Below are 19,072 nucleotides of genomic sequence, written 5' to 3' on the forward strand. Positions count from 1 at the left end.
TTGGGAGTGAAGTGAAGAATTAAGCAGCTAAGGAGAAACTATAAAAGTCAGGAAATCAAAAGAAAGCTCTTAAAATACATGGTCTAGATTTACACTGTCTGAGAAAATAGTAACTGGCCACATGTGGCTCTTGAGCACTTGAAATGTGGCTTGTCTGAACTGAGATGTACTGTAAGTGAAAAATATACACAGGATTTCCAAGACTTAGGACAACACAAAGGAAAAAAAAATCTCTCAATAATACTTTAAAAAGATTACATGTTGAAATAACATATCAGATATGTTGAATTAAATACATTACAAATATTTCTTAAAAACTTTTAATATGACTGTTAAAATTATTTTTAATATTTATTTATTTTTATAGAGAGAGGAAAAGGGAGAGAGAAAGAGAGGGTAACAGACTTCGACGTGAGAGAGAAATATTGATTGGTTGTGTCTCATATGTACCTCAACCAAGGACCAAACTCATAAACCAGACCTGTGCCCTGACCAGGAATTCAACTTGCAACCTTTCAGTTTGTGGGACGATACCCAACCAACTGAGCCACACCAGTCAGGGAATGGCTATTTAAAATTTTAAATTACACAGTGGCTTGTATGTTTCTATTGACAGAACCGGTCAAGATGGCAGCATGAGTTAAGAGTTAATAGCAAAGGCATGGAGAACGAACAAATTTAAGACACTGAGCAGAAGGAACAGACAAAAACGGGGCAGAGAGAATAAAGATGAAAAACCCAGATGATTTTTGGATTTGTCAATGTTTAGATTCCTTTTGTATTATAAACAGAGTTAATCTAACAAGTGATTAAAAATACTAGTGTAGTTCTAAGGAAAAAGATCTAGGCTAATGACAGAATTTTAAAGACAATTTAGGGAGAAATACTAGGTAAAGAATTGAAAGAAAGATCCTATAAGGAATGGGGTCCCCAACCTCTGGGCTGTGGGCCAGTACTGGTCCGGGTCTGTTAGGAGCCGGGCTGCACGGCAGAAGGTGAACTTGAATGTTAATGCACTCGTATCATCCCATCACGCTGTCACCCAACCTGTGGAAAAATTGTCTTCCACGAAACTGGTCCCTGGTACCAGAAAGGTTGGAGACCACTGCAAGGAGTCCCAACAATTTAAGAAGAGGTAAGGAGGGCCCTGACCAGGTAGCTCAGTTGGTTAGAGCGTCCTCCTGAAATGCCACAGTTGCAAGTTTGATCCCTAGTCAGGACACATACAAGAAGCAACCAAAGAATGCATAAATAAGTGAAACAACAATGGAATAACAAATTGATGCTTCTCTCTCTCAAATCAATAATTAAAAAAAAAAAAAACGGTAAGGAGGGCAGGGAGGTGGCAAAGAAGACAGTAAAGATCAGATAAGTAAAACAAACACATACATAACACATACTTACATATGTACCCATAAGAGAAGTACGTATAACCTGGAAGCCAAAGGAAATAAAAGCACTCAACAGCACTATATGCAAAAATGATGGGATTGGGCAGTCAGAAGATTATTCTGGCCCTTAGTGAGGACAGTTTTAGTAGGACAAAATGACAGAGGTGAATGTTCAACAGAACTGGAAATTGAGAAAATGAAGTAAGCAAGTGTAGATGTCTCATTCAAGTTCAGTTGTAAAGGGAAAAGGATAATAAAGTGAAGAGTCAAAAGAAGCAAAGGTCAAAGGAAGATACTGAGAATACGTACATGGATAATATATATAAGAAATACCTTTTAAGTTTAATAAAACTAGATTAACAGTACACCAGTTTTTAAGTATAAACCCTATGAAATAAAACAATTTTTATTACAAACAACAGAACAAAAATTTACAGGAAAATATCTTTGGAAACTAGTTCATATTATTGAATTGTTAGCAACATAACATATTACAGTCTAGAAAAATAGAGAACATGTCTTTCATAAGTCATGCTTAATTTTGATTATAATATAACACATTTATATCTTTCTTCCAAGATATATACTAATTTGCATAGATGTCCAGACTTACACAATTACAACAAAATCACTTTTCATGTGTCTTTTTATTTGAATTGCAGTCTTATTTGCACATCGAGATGCATGTATTAAAAATATATCAAAACAGCTCTGGCTGGTGTGGCTCAGTGGACTAAGTGCCAGCCTGTGAACCAAAGGGCCACCGGCTTGATTCCCAGTCAGGGCACATGCCTGGATTGCGGGCCAGGTCCCCAGTTGGGGGTGCATGAGAAGCAGCCACGCACTGGTGTTTCCTTCAAAACAAATTATAAATACCTAAAATGAGACCATCTAATTCTTAAATAGTTGTATTCCATATCCCTTCCTACTCACACAGACAGCACTCAAGTTTACAGTGGACTTACAGTACTACCTGGGAATGGTTTGTTTATCCTATCAATGGCATCATGCATATATATATATATATATATATATATACACACACATATATAAATATACACACACACACATACATATATATATATATTTTGTAGTACTCTCATTTTTAGCTCTATACCATTTGTGACTTATTAAAGATATTGCAAGAAATCTCCTTCTTAAAGACAAATACCATATGATTTTATTTATATGTGGAACCTGATGAACGAAATAAACAAAATAGAAACAGGCTCACAGATACAGAGCACAGACTGACAGCTGTCTGAGAGGAGGGAGGGTGGGGGGCTGAATGAAATAGGTGAAGGAATTAAGAAAAAAAGTTCCATAGACACAGACAACAGCATGGTGATTACTGGAAGAAAATGGAGGTGGGGGCAGGTAAGAGGTAAAGGGGGATAAATGCTGACAAAAGGAGACTTGACTTTGGGTGGTAAACACACAATACAACAGATGATTTATTATAGAACTGCTCACTTGAAACCTGTAATTTTATTAACCCCAATAAAGTCAATAAAATATCAATCAATCAATCAATCAATAATCAACTCTTAAAATCAGTCAAGGTCATAGGAAAAAAAGGCTGAGAAAATGTTCCAGATTAAGAAATGAGACATGACAACTGACTGCAACACGTGATCAAAGACTTTCTTTTGCTATAAGGGATATGGTTGGAATAAAAAACATTAAAATATATAAATTATTTTGGGGGGACATAGTTGGAACAAAAAACATTAAAATATATAAATTATTTTTCAAAAATCTCTTTCTTATACAATTTGCTTAACTACTATTTACTGTCCTTTTCTCTTTTCACCTTTTACTCATTATCTCATGAATATGTTCCAATTTCTTTTTATTTGTAAGCCAAAAATGTACATACAAACAAATCATAATCATGGTTCATAATTAACATCGAGGTATGTATAGTATGTGTATCTCACAGACGTGATTTCAATTAAGCATTATAATAAAACTACACTTAAAGAATAAAATCATTTGCCTATGCCAACCCTGAAACTGAGAAGTCCCTCTCAAGATTTCCACAAACCTCCTTATTCTTCTCCAATTAAACTTGTTTTCCTTCAAGCAAGCACCAGAATTTAAGAACAAAGACACCATTTTATATTTCATTTTTCCATCTTCATCTTCTCAACATTGTTTTCCTTTATGAAAACATACTTCTCAGGTATTTTGAACTTATGTTTTTTGGGGGGTTGGTCTTAGAATCTAATAGTCCATTTCAATTTTTTTTCAATTAAAAAATGTATTCAAAGCACTACCCAATTAATCAATAAATGTTTTTGAAATACAGAAATCCTCACATTAAAAATATTATAAAAATTGAAATATTCTGTAACTTAAGACAATGTGAATCTGCTTTTAGAGATCTGATACATTTTGTGGAAAAACATAATGCAACTTTCACAAATATGTCCTCTTTAGGAGACAAAGTGAAAAAGAAGTCAGAATTTCAGAATCCTTAGAGAAAACTCTGGGTTTTCCATGCTGTGGAGTTATAATAATCACATATTAAACCTAAACAAGTCACAAATTTATTCAAACTGGAAATCTTTTAAAACAAACTGAATTAAGTTGTATACTGTTCATGTTGCAAAATAAAATATAAGCCTTACCTTAACATAGCCTTCCAATGCACTGACTTTAAACACTGCCTGGAAAGGTTTTCGGTCAATAGGACATGAAGCCAGTGTCTGAAAAATGAATAACAAAATAAAACTGGAGAAATGTTTCTTAAGAATAAATTAATATTACTCTATAACAAACACATTTATGATAAGTTTTCCACTGGAAGAGGAAACAGAAAAATATTTTTTCTTCTTTCAAAGGTGAAGATGAAAAACTTTCCACCTGTATCATCCCACAGAGTAATAAAATACCTTAAATTTAATTCATTCAAATATTTAAGAGCATCTACTGTATTCTAGGTAAGTGGAATACAATGCTGAAGAGAGATAAGATCTCTGTTATCAATATCTATTAAGATCTGCTTGTCCAGTTGAGAACTACTGGGATAATGAAAAGAGCTGGGCTGAAATCAACAATTCTGTGATCTAAAGCTCTTGGGCAATTTGCTATCAGCTGTAAAAGGAATGGCTTGTACAGGTCCCTTATAGATTTTAATATTCTATGACAGTATCACCTAAAATTAATTATTTTAAATAGGCAATTTAACCAGCAATAAAATTTTTTTTAAAGATATGAAGGATTCCTCCACTCTTCCCCTCAGCCACCTAGACTCCCTCTCCAGAAGTAATTTCTTATATATCCTTTTGGAAATAACCAATGAATATATATATTTTTTTAATACAAAATACAGTATAATTCATATGTTGAACCGAATTTTGTTTTTTCTTAGTTATATATCTTAGATTAGTTTGTATTACCACTTCAGAGCTGCCTCAATTCTTAACAGCATAGTATGCCATAATAGTTTTAATTTTAAATTTTCTTTTATGAGTTAGGTTGAGAATATTATCATATTTTTACAAGCTATTCAAATTAAAAAAAATAAAACAAAACTGTCTATTCATGCCCTTTGCCTAGCTTTTTTATTAGTTTTGCTGGTCCTTTTCAATGGAACTTCAAGTATTCTTTATAGATCAAGAAAAACTGTCCTTTAATCATTCTGTGAATCTAAATCAACTTTATTTTCATGTAAATATATTTCCTATACCTTAAAAATTGACATGCACCAACTATAATTTAAGTTTTTCTGAGCCCTGCTATATAGCTCAGTTGGTTAGAGCGTCGTCCCAATACACCAAGGCTGTGGGTTTGATCCTCCATCAGGGCATATATAAGAATCAACCAATGAATGCATAAATAAGGGGAACAACAAATTGATGTTTCTCTCTCTCTCTCCCGCCTTCTCTCTAAAATCAATTAAAAAAAAAAAGTTTATCTGATAATGCTACTAAGTATTTGTATAAGAATAGGTTTATTATTATCTGAACAATTTTAAGATGGAGTTGTCTACCAGAGTATAAAGGGTAGATCCTGTGGCCTATGATATTATTATCTATGGTTTAATAATAACAAAAATAATTCAAAATGTCAAACAGGATTTTAACAATTTAACAGTCTAAAAGACCACAGATAGTAAAGGAATTTTGATAAATTATCTTATATTCCCTAGTGAAAAAATGTTGTGATCTTTACCATTCTGGACTTTGGCACATATCAAGATATGCTTGTACAAGTACAGGTAGGTCAGACTATGTGAGGCCCCTTGATTATGTAATACATTTTCACAAAGCCTGCAACTCACTTTGGAGTAGCCAAAATATAAATCAAGTTACTTAACTCTGTTAAAGTTAATTAAGTAGGTCTTGATAAAATGCTTTACCACATCTGAATGAGGAAATGTGACCTTACTATATATTAAATCAGTTCAGACTGGTAGAATCCAGCTCAGCTTACTTTTAAATACTAAGGATTTAAGATGCTATTACTTTCCCTACAGAAAACTTGACCTTAAGAAGCATTACTACAACTAGCGACAAAGCTGTCCACATCTTTTTAATAATGCACTGCAAATAGCAATTTTAGTTCAAAGAACTCAACATCATGATTATGTGATTGTGTTTACCACATTAGCATTTACTGTATATAATTCTTAATCTATAAGTTATGTTAATACATTTATAATTCAAAAGAATAAGTAAAAACTCAAGTACTTATTTTTACCAGTTTCAAAATATTTTAATTTCTAAGATAAATTTTTATAAACATTCCTAAAAAGATAAATAATAAATAAAAATGTGCTTCTTTCAATGTTTTTAAAAAAACTATTAAGATGATGTATAGAGGCCCTGAATTTACATTCTACTTTCGTATCTTGTCCTTGGGTGTAACTTTGAGCAAGTTACATAAGCCTCTCTGTGTCTCAGTTAACTTATTAGTGAAAATGGGGTTAATAAAATAACATTTCTATGGTATTTATGGGAAAGAAAGGAATTAATCATCTTAGAAGAATGTGTGGTATATACTAAGTATATTGTATAAAATCCATCAACTAGCTTCACTGGACTAACAATAAAAAAGCCTGGTCCATTAACAGAAAAATGAGTTACATACACATGTGAGAGACATGAGTTCTTAATGACTTTTGGTAGGAATTTCAAAAATTCATGACATGTAAAAATTAAAGTTATTATTTTATTATATCTATTCCAATATGTAACACTTACTATAAGATCCAAAGAAAGCCACTCTCTGTTCAAAAAATTTATTCTATATCAGATACATTAAATCCTTCAAAAACTCTGAAACTACACAATCTCATTTTCTTCTTTATTAAATCTCCTCTGTTGACATTAGCTAAATGGCACTTTTTCCTTTACAATGTTCAAACTGACAGTTTTAACCTGAGCCATTCCATTCTGATCTGTTTTAAATAATGGGGTTTTGGGTAAGATTTTTTTATTCTTTATTACTTAAGCATAATTACCATGGACTGTCTAAGGCTTCATTTGAAGGTTTCCACTGATATTATAAGAAATGAAAAAAAAAAAAAACAGAAACAAATAACAGTAGTTGGAAAATCACTGCTATCTATTAACACAATCTGCAGGCATATACTTATATTTCCTAAAAATAACCTAGTTAACACTAGAAAATAAGTTAATAGATTTTTTTTGGTTCAGACTCAGCCATAAGAAAAATTTCTTAAAACCAATTTATCTTCTCCAAGTTAACAAAAGCACAGCTTGGAATACAAGCTACCTGGCATAGACAAAATATCTTTGCTATTACTACTGAGAAATGACAATATCCATTTCTGACCTTAGAACAGTTTAGCAAAGGATTTAAAAGGGGAAGCCAAAAAGTAATTCAGTTATTCTAAATTAAGTGTTCATAGCACACTTCAATAAATTGGAACATATTTTCAAAAATTAAGTAGATCTTTAATTTTCTTTGTTAATGTATACTGTAAGTATAGACTACTTCAATACCTGTCAAAGTCCAAAGAGAACATATTAATAGATACTAAAGCATAAAACTACACACAATGTGATGAAAAAGCTTTACAAATAGATTTTTGAAAAACTGTTTGCACTACCCTAATTTTATGGCATTTCCAAAGGTATCTCACCCGTATATCCAGTAGATACCCATCTGAAAAATCCAAAGATAACTTAATCTTAGTTTTCAGAGTTTGTGTCACTAAACTAATTCAGTTTTTAAGTTGTATGGTTTTAAAAATTCACATTTAAAACTAATGTAGAAAATTTTAAACTAATATACACTACCTCTTCTACTAAAAATAATTTTAGTTTTGGAGAAAATTATCCTAAATTTTCTGTTTTGCTTATATACAAAAAAAATACCCCTTGATCATTTATCATTTGATTCCTTATATACAACAAAAATATCCTTAATTATTCACCTATTTAAATCAACATGGCTTTCATTTCAATAACTTTTAAAGTTTCTAAGTTAGTTTCATAACCAAAACAGTCCAATATCACCATTCAACTTTGTGATACAGCTGCAAAATATAATAGAATTTGATCACTGCTTTACAATGTAACGTGTATTTTAAAAGAGCTTCCAATTTACTGTGAATGTTCTGTACTAAGATTATATCAGCTAAGGAGGCAATCTTGATAGAACAAAAATCTTCCTAATGATTTCAATAAAACATACCCTAGTATTCTGAAGCGTTGTAAATTCCCAGCTCAGACAAACCCATATTTAAATGTAAGGACAGGAAACCTTCCTTATTTGGGAATTCAGGATTCTTGATTTCTAATATTTCTTGCTTCCTGCTGCTGCTCTATCCTCAATCACAAAGGCTGCCTACAGATAGCCCCTCCTAGAGAGAGAGAAGCAATTGTTAAAGGTAAGCGCTTAAAGACTAAGTCTTATTAGTACCTATGCTTACAAGCAAGGTTTGTATGTTCATGGGACTCTAGAACATCTATCTCCTCTACTAACAAATACAGCACATTATATGAAACTGCAGTTCGAAATCAAACAAAGATGATTTAGAGATGCACACTATTAGAGGTTGGTGTTATTCAACAGGACACACTCTTTCAAATTGATGGTTCCAAGATATCGAGCCTGGACCTTCAAAGAAAGTGCTCAACCTGTAGTCAGCCTACACATTTCCCTACCACACTTAACCAGTCTTTCAAGACAGTTCTTGTCAATCCATATTAGTGAAAATGTGATTCTTTATAACAGATTTCAGGAAGGTATTCCTAAAAGACAAATGGCTATCAGTGACAAAATTAACACTAAGAAAGCATTTTTTCTAACTACGTAAAGGAAATCTTTCAGGTTCTCAAAGATACGTTTCAAAAGTTGGGTAGAATTACTTTCAATCTTAATTTCTTTTGATAAGACTTGCTTTTTCTAATACAAAAACAAAATTCTATAAACTACCTGTATAAATCATTTTACAAATTATCATATTTTAAATTAGGCTATACAGAAATATACATTAATTTATCCAACTAGTAAAAACAGATTATTAAATGAAAGTCTATTACATATATGCTGTAGGTAATGAATGTTCATATGTAAAATTTCCTTTGTTCTATCAAAGGTTTTACCAGAGGATTAATCTACAAGGTGAAAACAATGGGGGATTTGGAAAAATTGAGTCACAAATTCAAATTCTGGAGAAATTGGAACTAGCAACCTCTTTAAATCACTTTAGGGATGAAGAGAACTCTGAATCACCTATTGTACAGGTTGTAATAATTAAATGAAATAATGTATTTGACAATACTTTATAAATTATAAAGATAAGGAACAGTAGCATGCCATAGATATGTTTAAATTATTATTATTCACAAAGAACTATATAACAGACAGGTATGGTTTAGTTCAGAAATAAAAAGAATTTTAATTTTAGGAAAAACTGATTGAAAAAATCCAGACCATAAAACTTTGTTGAATTATGTAATTGAAAAATAATCTAATCACCAGAATGATGATGTGTAGATTTATTTTCAGAGTATAAAGGAACATCTATACATAAAATGTATCAGTAGTGAAGATATAAGTCAGTCATATTTTGATTTTTGGTATGTATTAATTCAAAATTGTACTCCTCACCTGTCTGCATTGAACAATGCTGTTTGACTTCTTCAAGAACTGTACGTCACCAGAGTTAAGACTCTCTTCATTTATAGTCTCATGAGAGAAAACATACCTTTGCCAACTGTCCAATTTTGATTTCATTAACCTCAATTTCTCAAACTGAAGCTCTTAGAATTTGACATGAAACAGAAGACTGAGATAAATAAATTGAGGGAGGATAATTTACTTATAGTAAGAAAGGTAATGACATTTCCAAAATTACTTAAAAGATAAGAAAAATATTTTATATTACTTAAAAGATGAAAGAATTCTGGTGTTATCAAGAACTTCATAATCATATATATTATTGCATGCCCCTTTAAATAAAATAAAAACTCAAACACTTTAAGCATGAAACGTTTCCAAGTTCTTAAACTTTTAACAACTTCTTGGCAACGCGATGTATCTTCTTATCTATGGGGAATCGTAATTATGATGAGCTGTCACTACTACAGCCTTGTGTCAGACTTCTCTAGCCTTCACCTTTCTAATTATTGAGTCACACACTGCTTAACAATGGGGCCATGTTCTGGAAAATGTATCATTATGTGATTGTGCCATTAGGAGACTTCATCGTTGTGCAAACACCATACAATGCACTTTACACAAATCTAGATGGTCTAGCCTCTTACACACCTACACTATATGATATATAGCCTATTGCTCGTAGGCTTATACGCTTATATAGAGCACATCACAGTACAAAACAGAGTAAATTAAGCACAAGACAAAATGACGCACTCAAGAGACATGGTATTCACAAGATGTGTGAGGCTGCTGCCAGTTTAACACAGCATACTGTTAGTACCACAATGGTTTATCTTATCATCAACATTATGTATTATACATAATTATATTGCTATACTTTTATGTGACTGGCAGTGCAGTAGGTTTGTTTACACCAGCATCACCATAAGTACATGAGTAATGCGCTGTTCTACAACATCTGATGGTTATGACTTCAAGGCGATAGAATTTTTCTGCTCCATTAATAATCTCATGGGACCACTGCTGTACATGTGGTCTGTAGTTGACCGAAATATCATCATGCAGTACATGACTGTACTTTAAAATGTGCAAATTCAGACAAACTTAAACTTGTGTGCAAGTTAAAAACTCACAGTATGGGTAACATAAATAACTTTCTGAGTGGCTGATAAACTTTAGTGTATTGGCTCTCTCTATATATTTCATCTATAAACAAAAGGCTTTCTTTTGTTTAGTTTCAGATTCTTGGCTCTAATATTGATACTTTAACAAAATTTTCAACTTTCCTTCAATGCCAATTACTGTGTCTTTGTTTAGTTCAATATTCTATTTGTACAGTTTTATAAACCAAAAGGCTTACTTATTATGAGTTTCTTGAAATTAAACATAGTTGTAGTGGAAATGCTTAATCTGAATTTGTTCTAGTATCCTCAAAGGTAGGCAATTAGGCTATGGGCCATTTAGGCCCCCACTGGTTCCATTATCCTGAATCTTTTTGCTCTAGGTAAAGTGGATTCTATGAAATATTTAAAAACTAAGTTCAATTATTTAATCACTTTAAATTCCTTACCTGGCTTTTGTTGTAAATAATCAGAAACCAAAATTTTAGAGCTTGAAGAGACCAAAACTAACTTTGGACTTTAAGTGCACAAAAAATTTCAGGAATGTGTCCAAAACAAATATACTAGATTATTATATACCTGAACTTAACTGGTCCCTTACAAAGCAGAATTTCTTCAATGCCTAAAATGTTAAAAGTGAAGATAAATAAATGAGTCCTTTCTGGTTCCTGATATTCACTCTGTATCATATTTCAGTGAATCTTAAGTATAAATTTTCAGACAGTTCAGCTTAATTTCTGACTAGGAAGATGATCCTGAATACATTTTGTACGGTTTTCTTACTATGTATATTTCCAACTGCTATAAATTTCACTTCGATTTCTATCTTCCTACTAGAAGTGAACATTAGTAAAAATTTAAACTATAGATCACTTTTTTAAAATTATTCTAATTTTAGGCTATCCCTAGAGGTATTTAGAAACAAATAAGCATTCAGAATCCTTGCCTTGAATATCAAATAAACAGACACTGATTTAAATGAAAGAATATTAGTACAGGGCCTGGACAATTAGGAGACTTTGAATATAGACATTTACTTCCTAATCCTGAAATCCAAAGTAAACTACATGCCTTCTCTTTAAAAACAGGAGAGGTTTGAACCCTGGCCAGTGTGGCTCAGTTGGTTGGAGCATTGTCCCATAAACCAAGAGGTCACAGGTGATTTTCAGTCAGGGCACATTACCTGGGTTGTGGATTCAATCCCAGGTCAGGGCGTAAAGGAGAGGCAGCAGACTGATGCTTCCCTCCCTCCCACCCTCTTTTCCCCTCTCTCTAAAATCAATGAGCATGTCCTAGGGTGAGGATAAAACAAACAGACAAAAGCAAGGGGGGGAGGGTGTTGAGGAAAATGGGAAGAAAGAGATTAATAAATAATAGCCATGAAAAAAACTAATGAATCTAAAATCTGATTCTATTTGTCAAAGGATATATATATATATATACTTCAAAACACATCTAATTTTAGATTCAAACTAAAAATTTAGTGACAAAACTAAGTGATTTTGTTCATCAGTATTCTTTTATTACTTGTAATAAACCATTTATTAGTAGATTATGCTCTTCTTACTGCTCTATTTAATGGTTTATTTAACTGATTTGATGGCTGCTATCCCCATTAGGGACAATAAATAATTCAGAATATTCTTTATTCTCCACTTTCAAGAGGTTAATTATTTCTGTTTACCACAACACCCAACCCCCATCACAATTTATAGTAGTATAGAAGTTAAGTACTCTTTTAAAAGCAATGTAGCGTCATAAAATGTTTATATGCAAGAGAAACACACAAGAAATACTACATGCAAGGTGTCAACTGCCACATTACATATGTTATCAAGTATTTTCAAATTAAAAATATTCAATAAGTTAAAACATAGGTTAGTTTAGCTCTGTCTAGTAGGGTTAAATATGTACATAATGTACAACCTAGTAGTTCCACTTATAGATACATACCCTAGAGAAATCTGGAACATGATACCATAATAAAGCTAATGGTTGTATGAAGGATGCATGTAGAGCATAAGGAAGGATGAAGAACCATGTCTATTTTATAAATTCTAATTTTCATAGAGAAAAACGCATACTCAGATTATGTTGGTGAACCTCACAATTATGTAGTCACTGAACACAATCTTATGAAAAGCACTAAACTGGAGCTTTCTACCCATCTGGTAATACTGCTTCTCTACTGGAGGCAAAAATCTCTATTTTAAAAATATTTAATTACAAAGCAAACCCAGATGCACTAAATTCATCACAGATGAAATCTTTAGTTGGGTATCAGTGAACAAGCACTCTTATTTCATTAGTCAATGCTCCTGCAAACACAGAGATTTATAATTATATCAAATAATGAAATTAAACTCAAAATACTTTTTCCCAAAATTCATTTTCACCTATCCTTAGCTCCTTTCTGCCAAAGACCAGTTTAGGTACAAATCTTTTTTTTCCTTCTCCCAAACCTCAGCAATAGTCAGTATACAGTTATGTTCTCCTTTCCACACTATTTATGAAAATATAAGTAAAACATAGAACTCTAAAACTCCAATTACATAATAAGTGATTAATTCTAGTATGTTTAGGGGTATCAAACAATTTGAATAATTAATATTGAAAATATTTTTGAGATTTGCCTCCTTTACTAATATTTATACACTGACAAATTACTAAGTATGACAATGAATTTTATTTCATAATCCTAACAGGTCTTATAATAAATATTCAGTGTACCAGTACCATGATCCACTTAAGTAGGCCCAAACTGAGTCAACACAATAAATACATTAAGGATGAAGTGTCCTGTTTTCTAATCATTTACAATCTATGAAGAAATTTGGTAATATCTCTAACTCAGACTCTGAAGTTATTAGTTCATACTAAATTAGAAAATGCAGCTCTAAATTAATTTCTGCTTCTTAAGCTATGAAACCTTGGCCAAGTTATAGAATGCAAAAAGCCAAATTTCTTCATCTGTAAAATGGAAGGACACTATTACATCTGCTCTGGCTATCCCACAAGGCTGCTATAACGAAGAAATAAAATAATCTATGTAAAAATTCTCTGAAAAGTATAAAACACAAAGCAAACATAAGGCATTATTATTAGTAGTAAATAGGCATTATCCCAAGAGGGTCAAGAGCACTGAAGATGAATAACTGTATTTCTACCAGAAAAAGTACTTAATCTATTATCCTATAAAGTGATTAAAAAAAAAATTTTTAAGGCATGTATTTAAATTTTTTAATAAAAGAACAAAAGCTGAATATACTGGCAGAATTTGAATAATACAGATAAACTTTTCCAAAGTAAGTGGAACACATATAACTGTGAAATAATTTATAAAAGGGAGTGTCAAATCTTTAGGCTACGTGGAATGAAATCATGGTAAGAAACTAAAACACAATAATATTTAATATTTATTTAATATTTAATATTAAGACTCACCTCTGCCCATTTAAGAATACAGGTCATACAAAAGACATGATTACAGCTTTCTGGAAAACCAACTTCCTTCTCTAACAGGCAATTAAGACATATAGGACATCTGTCAGCTTCACTGTGTAACAGACCAGTGGTAGCGGTATTGTCTTCATTTCCTTCACCTAGAAAGAAAAGCAGCCATATGTTCTTTCAAGTTCTCCAGACCAAATGATTTATGTTTGTGGCAGTATCATGGACTAGATAACTATAAAGGGCCTTTCTACTATGAAGTAATTAGATCTATACACATTATAGCAAACATACTCCTTGAGCACATTTTTTAATGGGGGTGTGAAAAGAATTTTTTGTATTTTTAAAAGTCACATGCTCAAAAATACAAAAGTAAAAAAAGGTTATAGTGACAAATCTCCCATTCATATCTACCCCTATCCATCTAGTTCCACCCAGCATCTCACAACTGTTAAGTTTCTCCCCTGTTCTTCCATAAATTTTTTTTTAATGCATAGAGAAGCAAATCCTAAAACATGTTCTTTCAAATCTCCTTCATACAAATGCTAGAACGGTATACACACCGGTTTGCTTTTTTTCTGGTTTTGTTTAACCTATTGATGAACATTCACTTGTTTTCAACCTTTGGATATTATAACAATGCTGCAATGAAAAACTGTGTTATTTCACATTTTTAATAGTTTTTATAGGATTAAATTCCTAAAAAATGAATTATATCAGATCAATACATATATACAGTCTAATTTGGACATACCAAATTATACCCCTTAGGATTTGCACTAATTTAAAAACCCATCAGCAATGTAACCAACATACAAAATTATTCATTGCTGACTCAAAAAGTACATAAAGGCAACTCCAAGATTCAACATAAAATAAAACAAAAATAAAGAAATGGTCAGCTGAAACGTGAACAGCATGCACCAAGCAAATGGAAAATCTGGGATCTTCCTGGGAGCAAACATCCATACTCATGTTCAGATCTGGAGACTAACCCTTAGGAACAACCTTGGTGCGGAAACTTTCTGAGAGACTCCCACATTAAGCCAAGACCCTCAAATGGTGCTAACGTGGTTCCAGCATAGGTTCAGGGAAAAACAAACACAAATCCTCTGCAGGAAAACACCCTTAATTAGTCTCCCAGGATTTCACAGGTTAAATTTATCTAATATGAGCTCATAATCAAACATTACCAAACCTAAGAAAATAAACTGCCTTGAGTAAGAATCAGCAGAAACAAGAATATTTAGACTTACTTATTTTTATATTTACATATTGTATTTATTTATTATAAACTTACTTAGATACACACTGGCTTCAAATATTGAAATTTTCAAATACTACATAGAATGACTGGACAGCAGACTAGACTCAGAAGAAAAAAAACAATTGAAGAGAGAGAAAACTACTTAGACTGTAAAAGAGAGAGACAAGGAGATGTCACCCATGAAAGAGGTTGGGAAATGAAGTCAGACCCAAGTCTCATACACTAACTGGAGTTTAGAAGAAAAGAATAAAGGAGAGGCAACGGTTGAAGCAGTAAAGACTGGGAAATGATAAAACAAACAAATTTACAAAAACAAACAAAAAAACAATCCAACACATAAAGGACACACAAGGTATGATAAACAGGAGAAATGAAAATAATCTGTCTAGAAACAATGTAGCAAAGCTGAACAACATTAAAGATGAAAACAATATTAAAAGCAAAAGAAGGAAAAGATAGGTTATCTAAAACAGAATGACAATTAAAGCTGAGAAGAGATTTCTTGATAGTAAGAAAACACAAAAATGGCTAAACTAAGTGCTAGGAGGGGGAAAAAAACCAAAAAACTATCAATCTAGAATTATGTATCTATCTTTGAACAGTTTTGAGAAGAAAATAAATACAAAAACTTTTGAGTTTATCAACAATAGACTTTCCAGTAAAGGAACTTAAGATTATTTTCAGAAGAAAAGGAATGGAGAAAAACAAGCCCCTCAAGTATTCTATCTGTATCAAATATCATTTAATGTGTGGTGTTCAGAAAAACAACAAATGAAATGATGGATGACTATAACCTATAAAACTATAGTAGGAATATTGGAGTTAAGTGTTTTAATGCTCTTCTGCTGTTCACAGTGAAAATTAAAACATTAACTTTTAAATGGAGAGGAAAATATCAATGCTATTTTACGAACAAAAGACAATCAAAACAGAGAAAGCGTGTAATTCCTAAGCAGGGAGCAAAAATTTAAGAAGAAAAAGAAAAGAGCTGAAGAAACCAAAAACTTATTTTTGATCAATCAAAAATAAGACATGGAGTCCGGCTGCTGTGGCTCAGTGGATTGAGCGTCGGCCTGCGAACCAAGTGTCACTGGTTCGATTCCCAGTCAGGGCACTTGACTAGGTTGCACGTCAGGTCCCCAGCTGGGGGCGCGAGTAAGAGGCAACCACACAGTGATAGTTCTCTTTCTCCTTTCCCCTCTCTCTAAAAATAAAAATAAATAAATAAACAAACTAGTTAATTATTTTTAAAAAAAGACATGGGAGGAGGGAAAAAAATGTGTGCACTTCTTATTCGGGCATCTTATTTCAGAATTTAAGAACAAAAATAGTAAAAATAAAAATCCTTGTATATTTTGAAATGTATACAAGTGAACAGGTTGAAAACATTAAGTTTGCTTTCAACATACAAGCTTTTATAAAAATGAAAAGTTACCTTCCATATCTTCATACTCCTGATCTCCCACATTTAAGGTATATACAGTTTTCTTCTTCATTTCTCCTTGAAAAGGTGTTTTCCTGTAGGATGAATAATAATAATAGAGAATTTTAATGTATGCCTTCACCCAATATAAAAAAAACCCCAAAACTGTACAAAATTATTTTACACATTAAAGAAAACAATAAAAGCCAGTAAATTTTGTGGATAATCCAGTACCGTTTTACACTCCTTGCCAACAAGCACACAGTCTTACTGAAATGAAAAGTCTTAAAAAATATTAAGCAACAAAGACTACATGATAAATTGTGTGGTCAGACATAAATATAATTGGAGCTTAAATAAAAGGAGATCAATTTGGACTAGATTTTTCATTGAAAGTGATAGGTTATATATGTTGAGTTCAAGGAAATAAAGGAGCAACATAGTATAAAGGAAAAAAATAGCATTTAGCTAGGCCAATCTGACAAGAGCAAGAGTGAATGAAAGTATAAGAGTGAGTGAGTGAGTGAGTGTGAGTGTGTGTGTCCGTATCCTGAGGAAGGATGAGCATGTATGCCAAGAAGTTCATCTGAAAGACTACAGTGAAGGGTAAGGAAAGCAATAAGCAGGGCAATATAAATCAAATAGGGTTAGATTATAGAGGTATCTCTAATGGTTGACTGAGAAGTTTAAATTCGATTTTATAGACTCCCCTGAAGAAGAATAACATGATAAAAGTGATGTAAATGATTCTTTTAAAAGAATGGCCTGCTACAGATGGATTACAGTGGGAAGATACTATGAGAGATTTGCATAGCTAGGATAACAGGCAGTAAAGTGGACACAAAAGCAAGATATTAAAAGAGTTCAGGATTTCCTGAGATTTGATAACTAAATATATAAATAAAGAGAAGGATTCAGAGATTATTCTGGCCTACAGAATTAGAAAAATGGTGATTACAAGAGGCCAATTAGAAATGTGGAAAAGGGAATTAATTTGTTAATAAAGAAAAACAATTGTATGAAGTTTTTTAAATCAACTGAGAATTTTCTTGAATTGATTTAAGACATGATTCCAATGAACTATTCAAATACTTTTTGGAATATCTAGAAAAAAGAAATCACCAATTTCATCTGTTATTGTTCTCCCATATGTATATTAAGTACTTTTAAAAATTAGTTTCCTGAATAATTTACACAAGCTAATTTCTACATTAAAGGAATCTACTGCCCAAGAAAATTCTTTATTAAGTCAAACAAGAAGAAATGCAAAGGCCTGACTTTGGTTCAAAAACCAACTATAATGCAGAAAATAAGAAATTTCATACTGTATAACACTAATTTAAAGGTTTTAGTGGATTAAAAGTTTGAAATGAATCAGGATTAGTTACTTAAGAGTCATTTCAATCACAGCCTATCTTAATAAAAGCAGAATGTCAAAATGAAGAGGAAAACTTCTCACTCTGCCTGGATGTGCAACACCTGTTTTAGTGCTAGTGCTATTGTTTAGGGACAAACTCATGAATGTCCAGGGAAGACGACTAGAATGGTGACAGCCCTGGAAACCATAATATATGCAGAAAGGTAAGATAGTAAGACTGTTTAGCCTTGAAGAACCTAAAGACTAAGAAGGTTAGCAGTTATCTTTAAATGAAATGGGATGTTCTGAAGGGAGGTAGAATATCTATCAGTGTAGGTATTCAAAGAGAGGTTCAATGATATATTGTGGAATTTTTTTTTTTAATTCAAAGGTTTAGTGAGTGCTACAGACACACTATTAGTCAATGCCCTAAGTACAGAACTGATTAAGACACAAATTCCTGCCTTTATATTCTAGTGGGGAAGATAAAATAAAATAATATCTGGTGTGTCAGATGTTGAGAACTGCTGTGGAGAAAAATAAAACAATACAATTGTTTTTAAAAGCCATACAATTAAGTATCGCTAGTAAGTGAGAAAGGGAAGAAACTGTTATTTCATACAGAGTGTTTATAAAAAACCTTCCTGATAAAGTGATATGTGGATTAGCAATCTGAAAGAAGCAAGAGTTATGTAAGTATCTAGATGAACTGTATTCTAGGCAAAAAGAACAGCATATACGAAAGTCCAAAGGCAGAGTAGAAGAACATGTCTGGTGTGTTCAAGGAACAAAGAGAGATTAACTTGGCTAGAATAGAGTAAAAGAAAGGAAAACTAGATGAGGACAGAGGTAACATCTTAAAAGACTAAGGCATTTGCTTATCTGAATAAGACAGGCTTATAGGGAATTTTAAACAGAGGTGGCGGCAAAGCAAAGAAAGCAGAGGCCAGCATTGCAATA

General features: G+C 32.2%; 1 protein-coding gene across 1 annotated transcript in view; it reads right to left on the reverse strand.

The window, feature by feature from the left end:
• SCAF11 (SR-related CTD associated factor 11) overlaps positions 1-19,072 on the reverse strand; it is a 72,778-nt gene that overhangs the window by 25,116 nt on the left and 28,590 nt on the right. The window contains exons 2-4 of the mRNA XM_090273042.1: positions 16,768-16,850; positions 14,060-14,217; positions 4,025-4,102 (exon numbers count right to left, since the gene is read on the reverse strand). Of these exons, the coding sequence (XP_090129168.1) occupies positions 4,025-4,102; positions 14,060-14,217; positions 16,768-16,828 (297 nt within the window). The 5' untranslated portion in view covers positions 16,829-16,850. The remainder of the gene's footprint in view (positions 1-4,024; positions 4,103-14,059; positions 14,218-16,767; positions 16,851-19,072) is intronic.

This window comes from Furipterus horrens, unplaced genomic scaffold (assembly GCF_987537825.1).
Source record: "Furipterus horrens unplaced genomic scaffold, mFurHor1.1.pri manual_scaffold_4, whole genome shotgun sequence".
In the NCBI taxonomy this organism is placed as follows: domain Eukaryota; kingdom Metazoa; phylum Chordata; class Mammalia; order Chiroptera; family Furipteridae; genus Furipterus; species Furipterus horrens.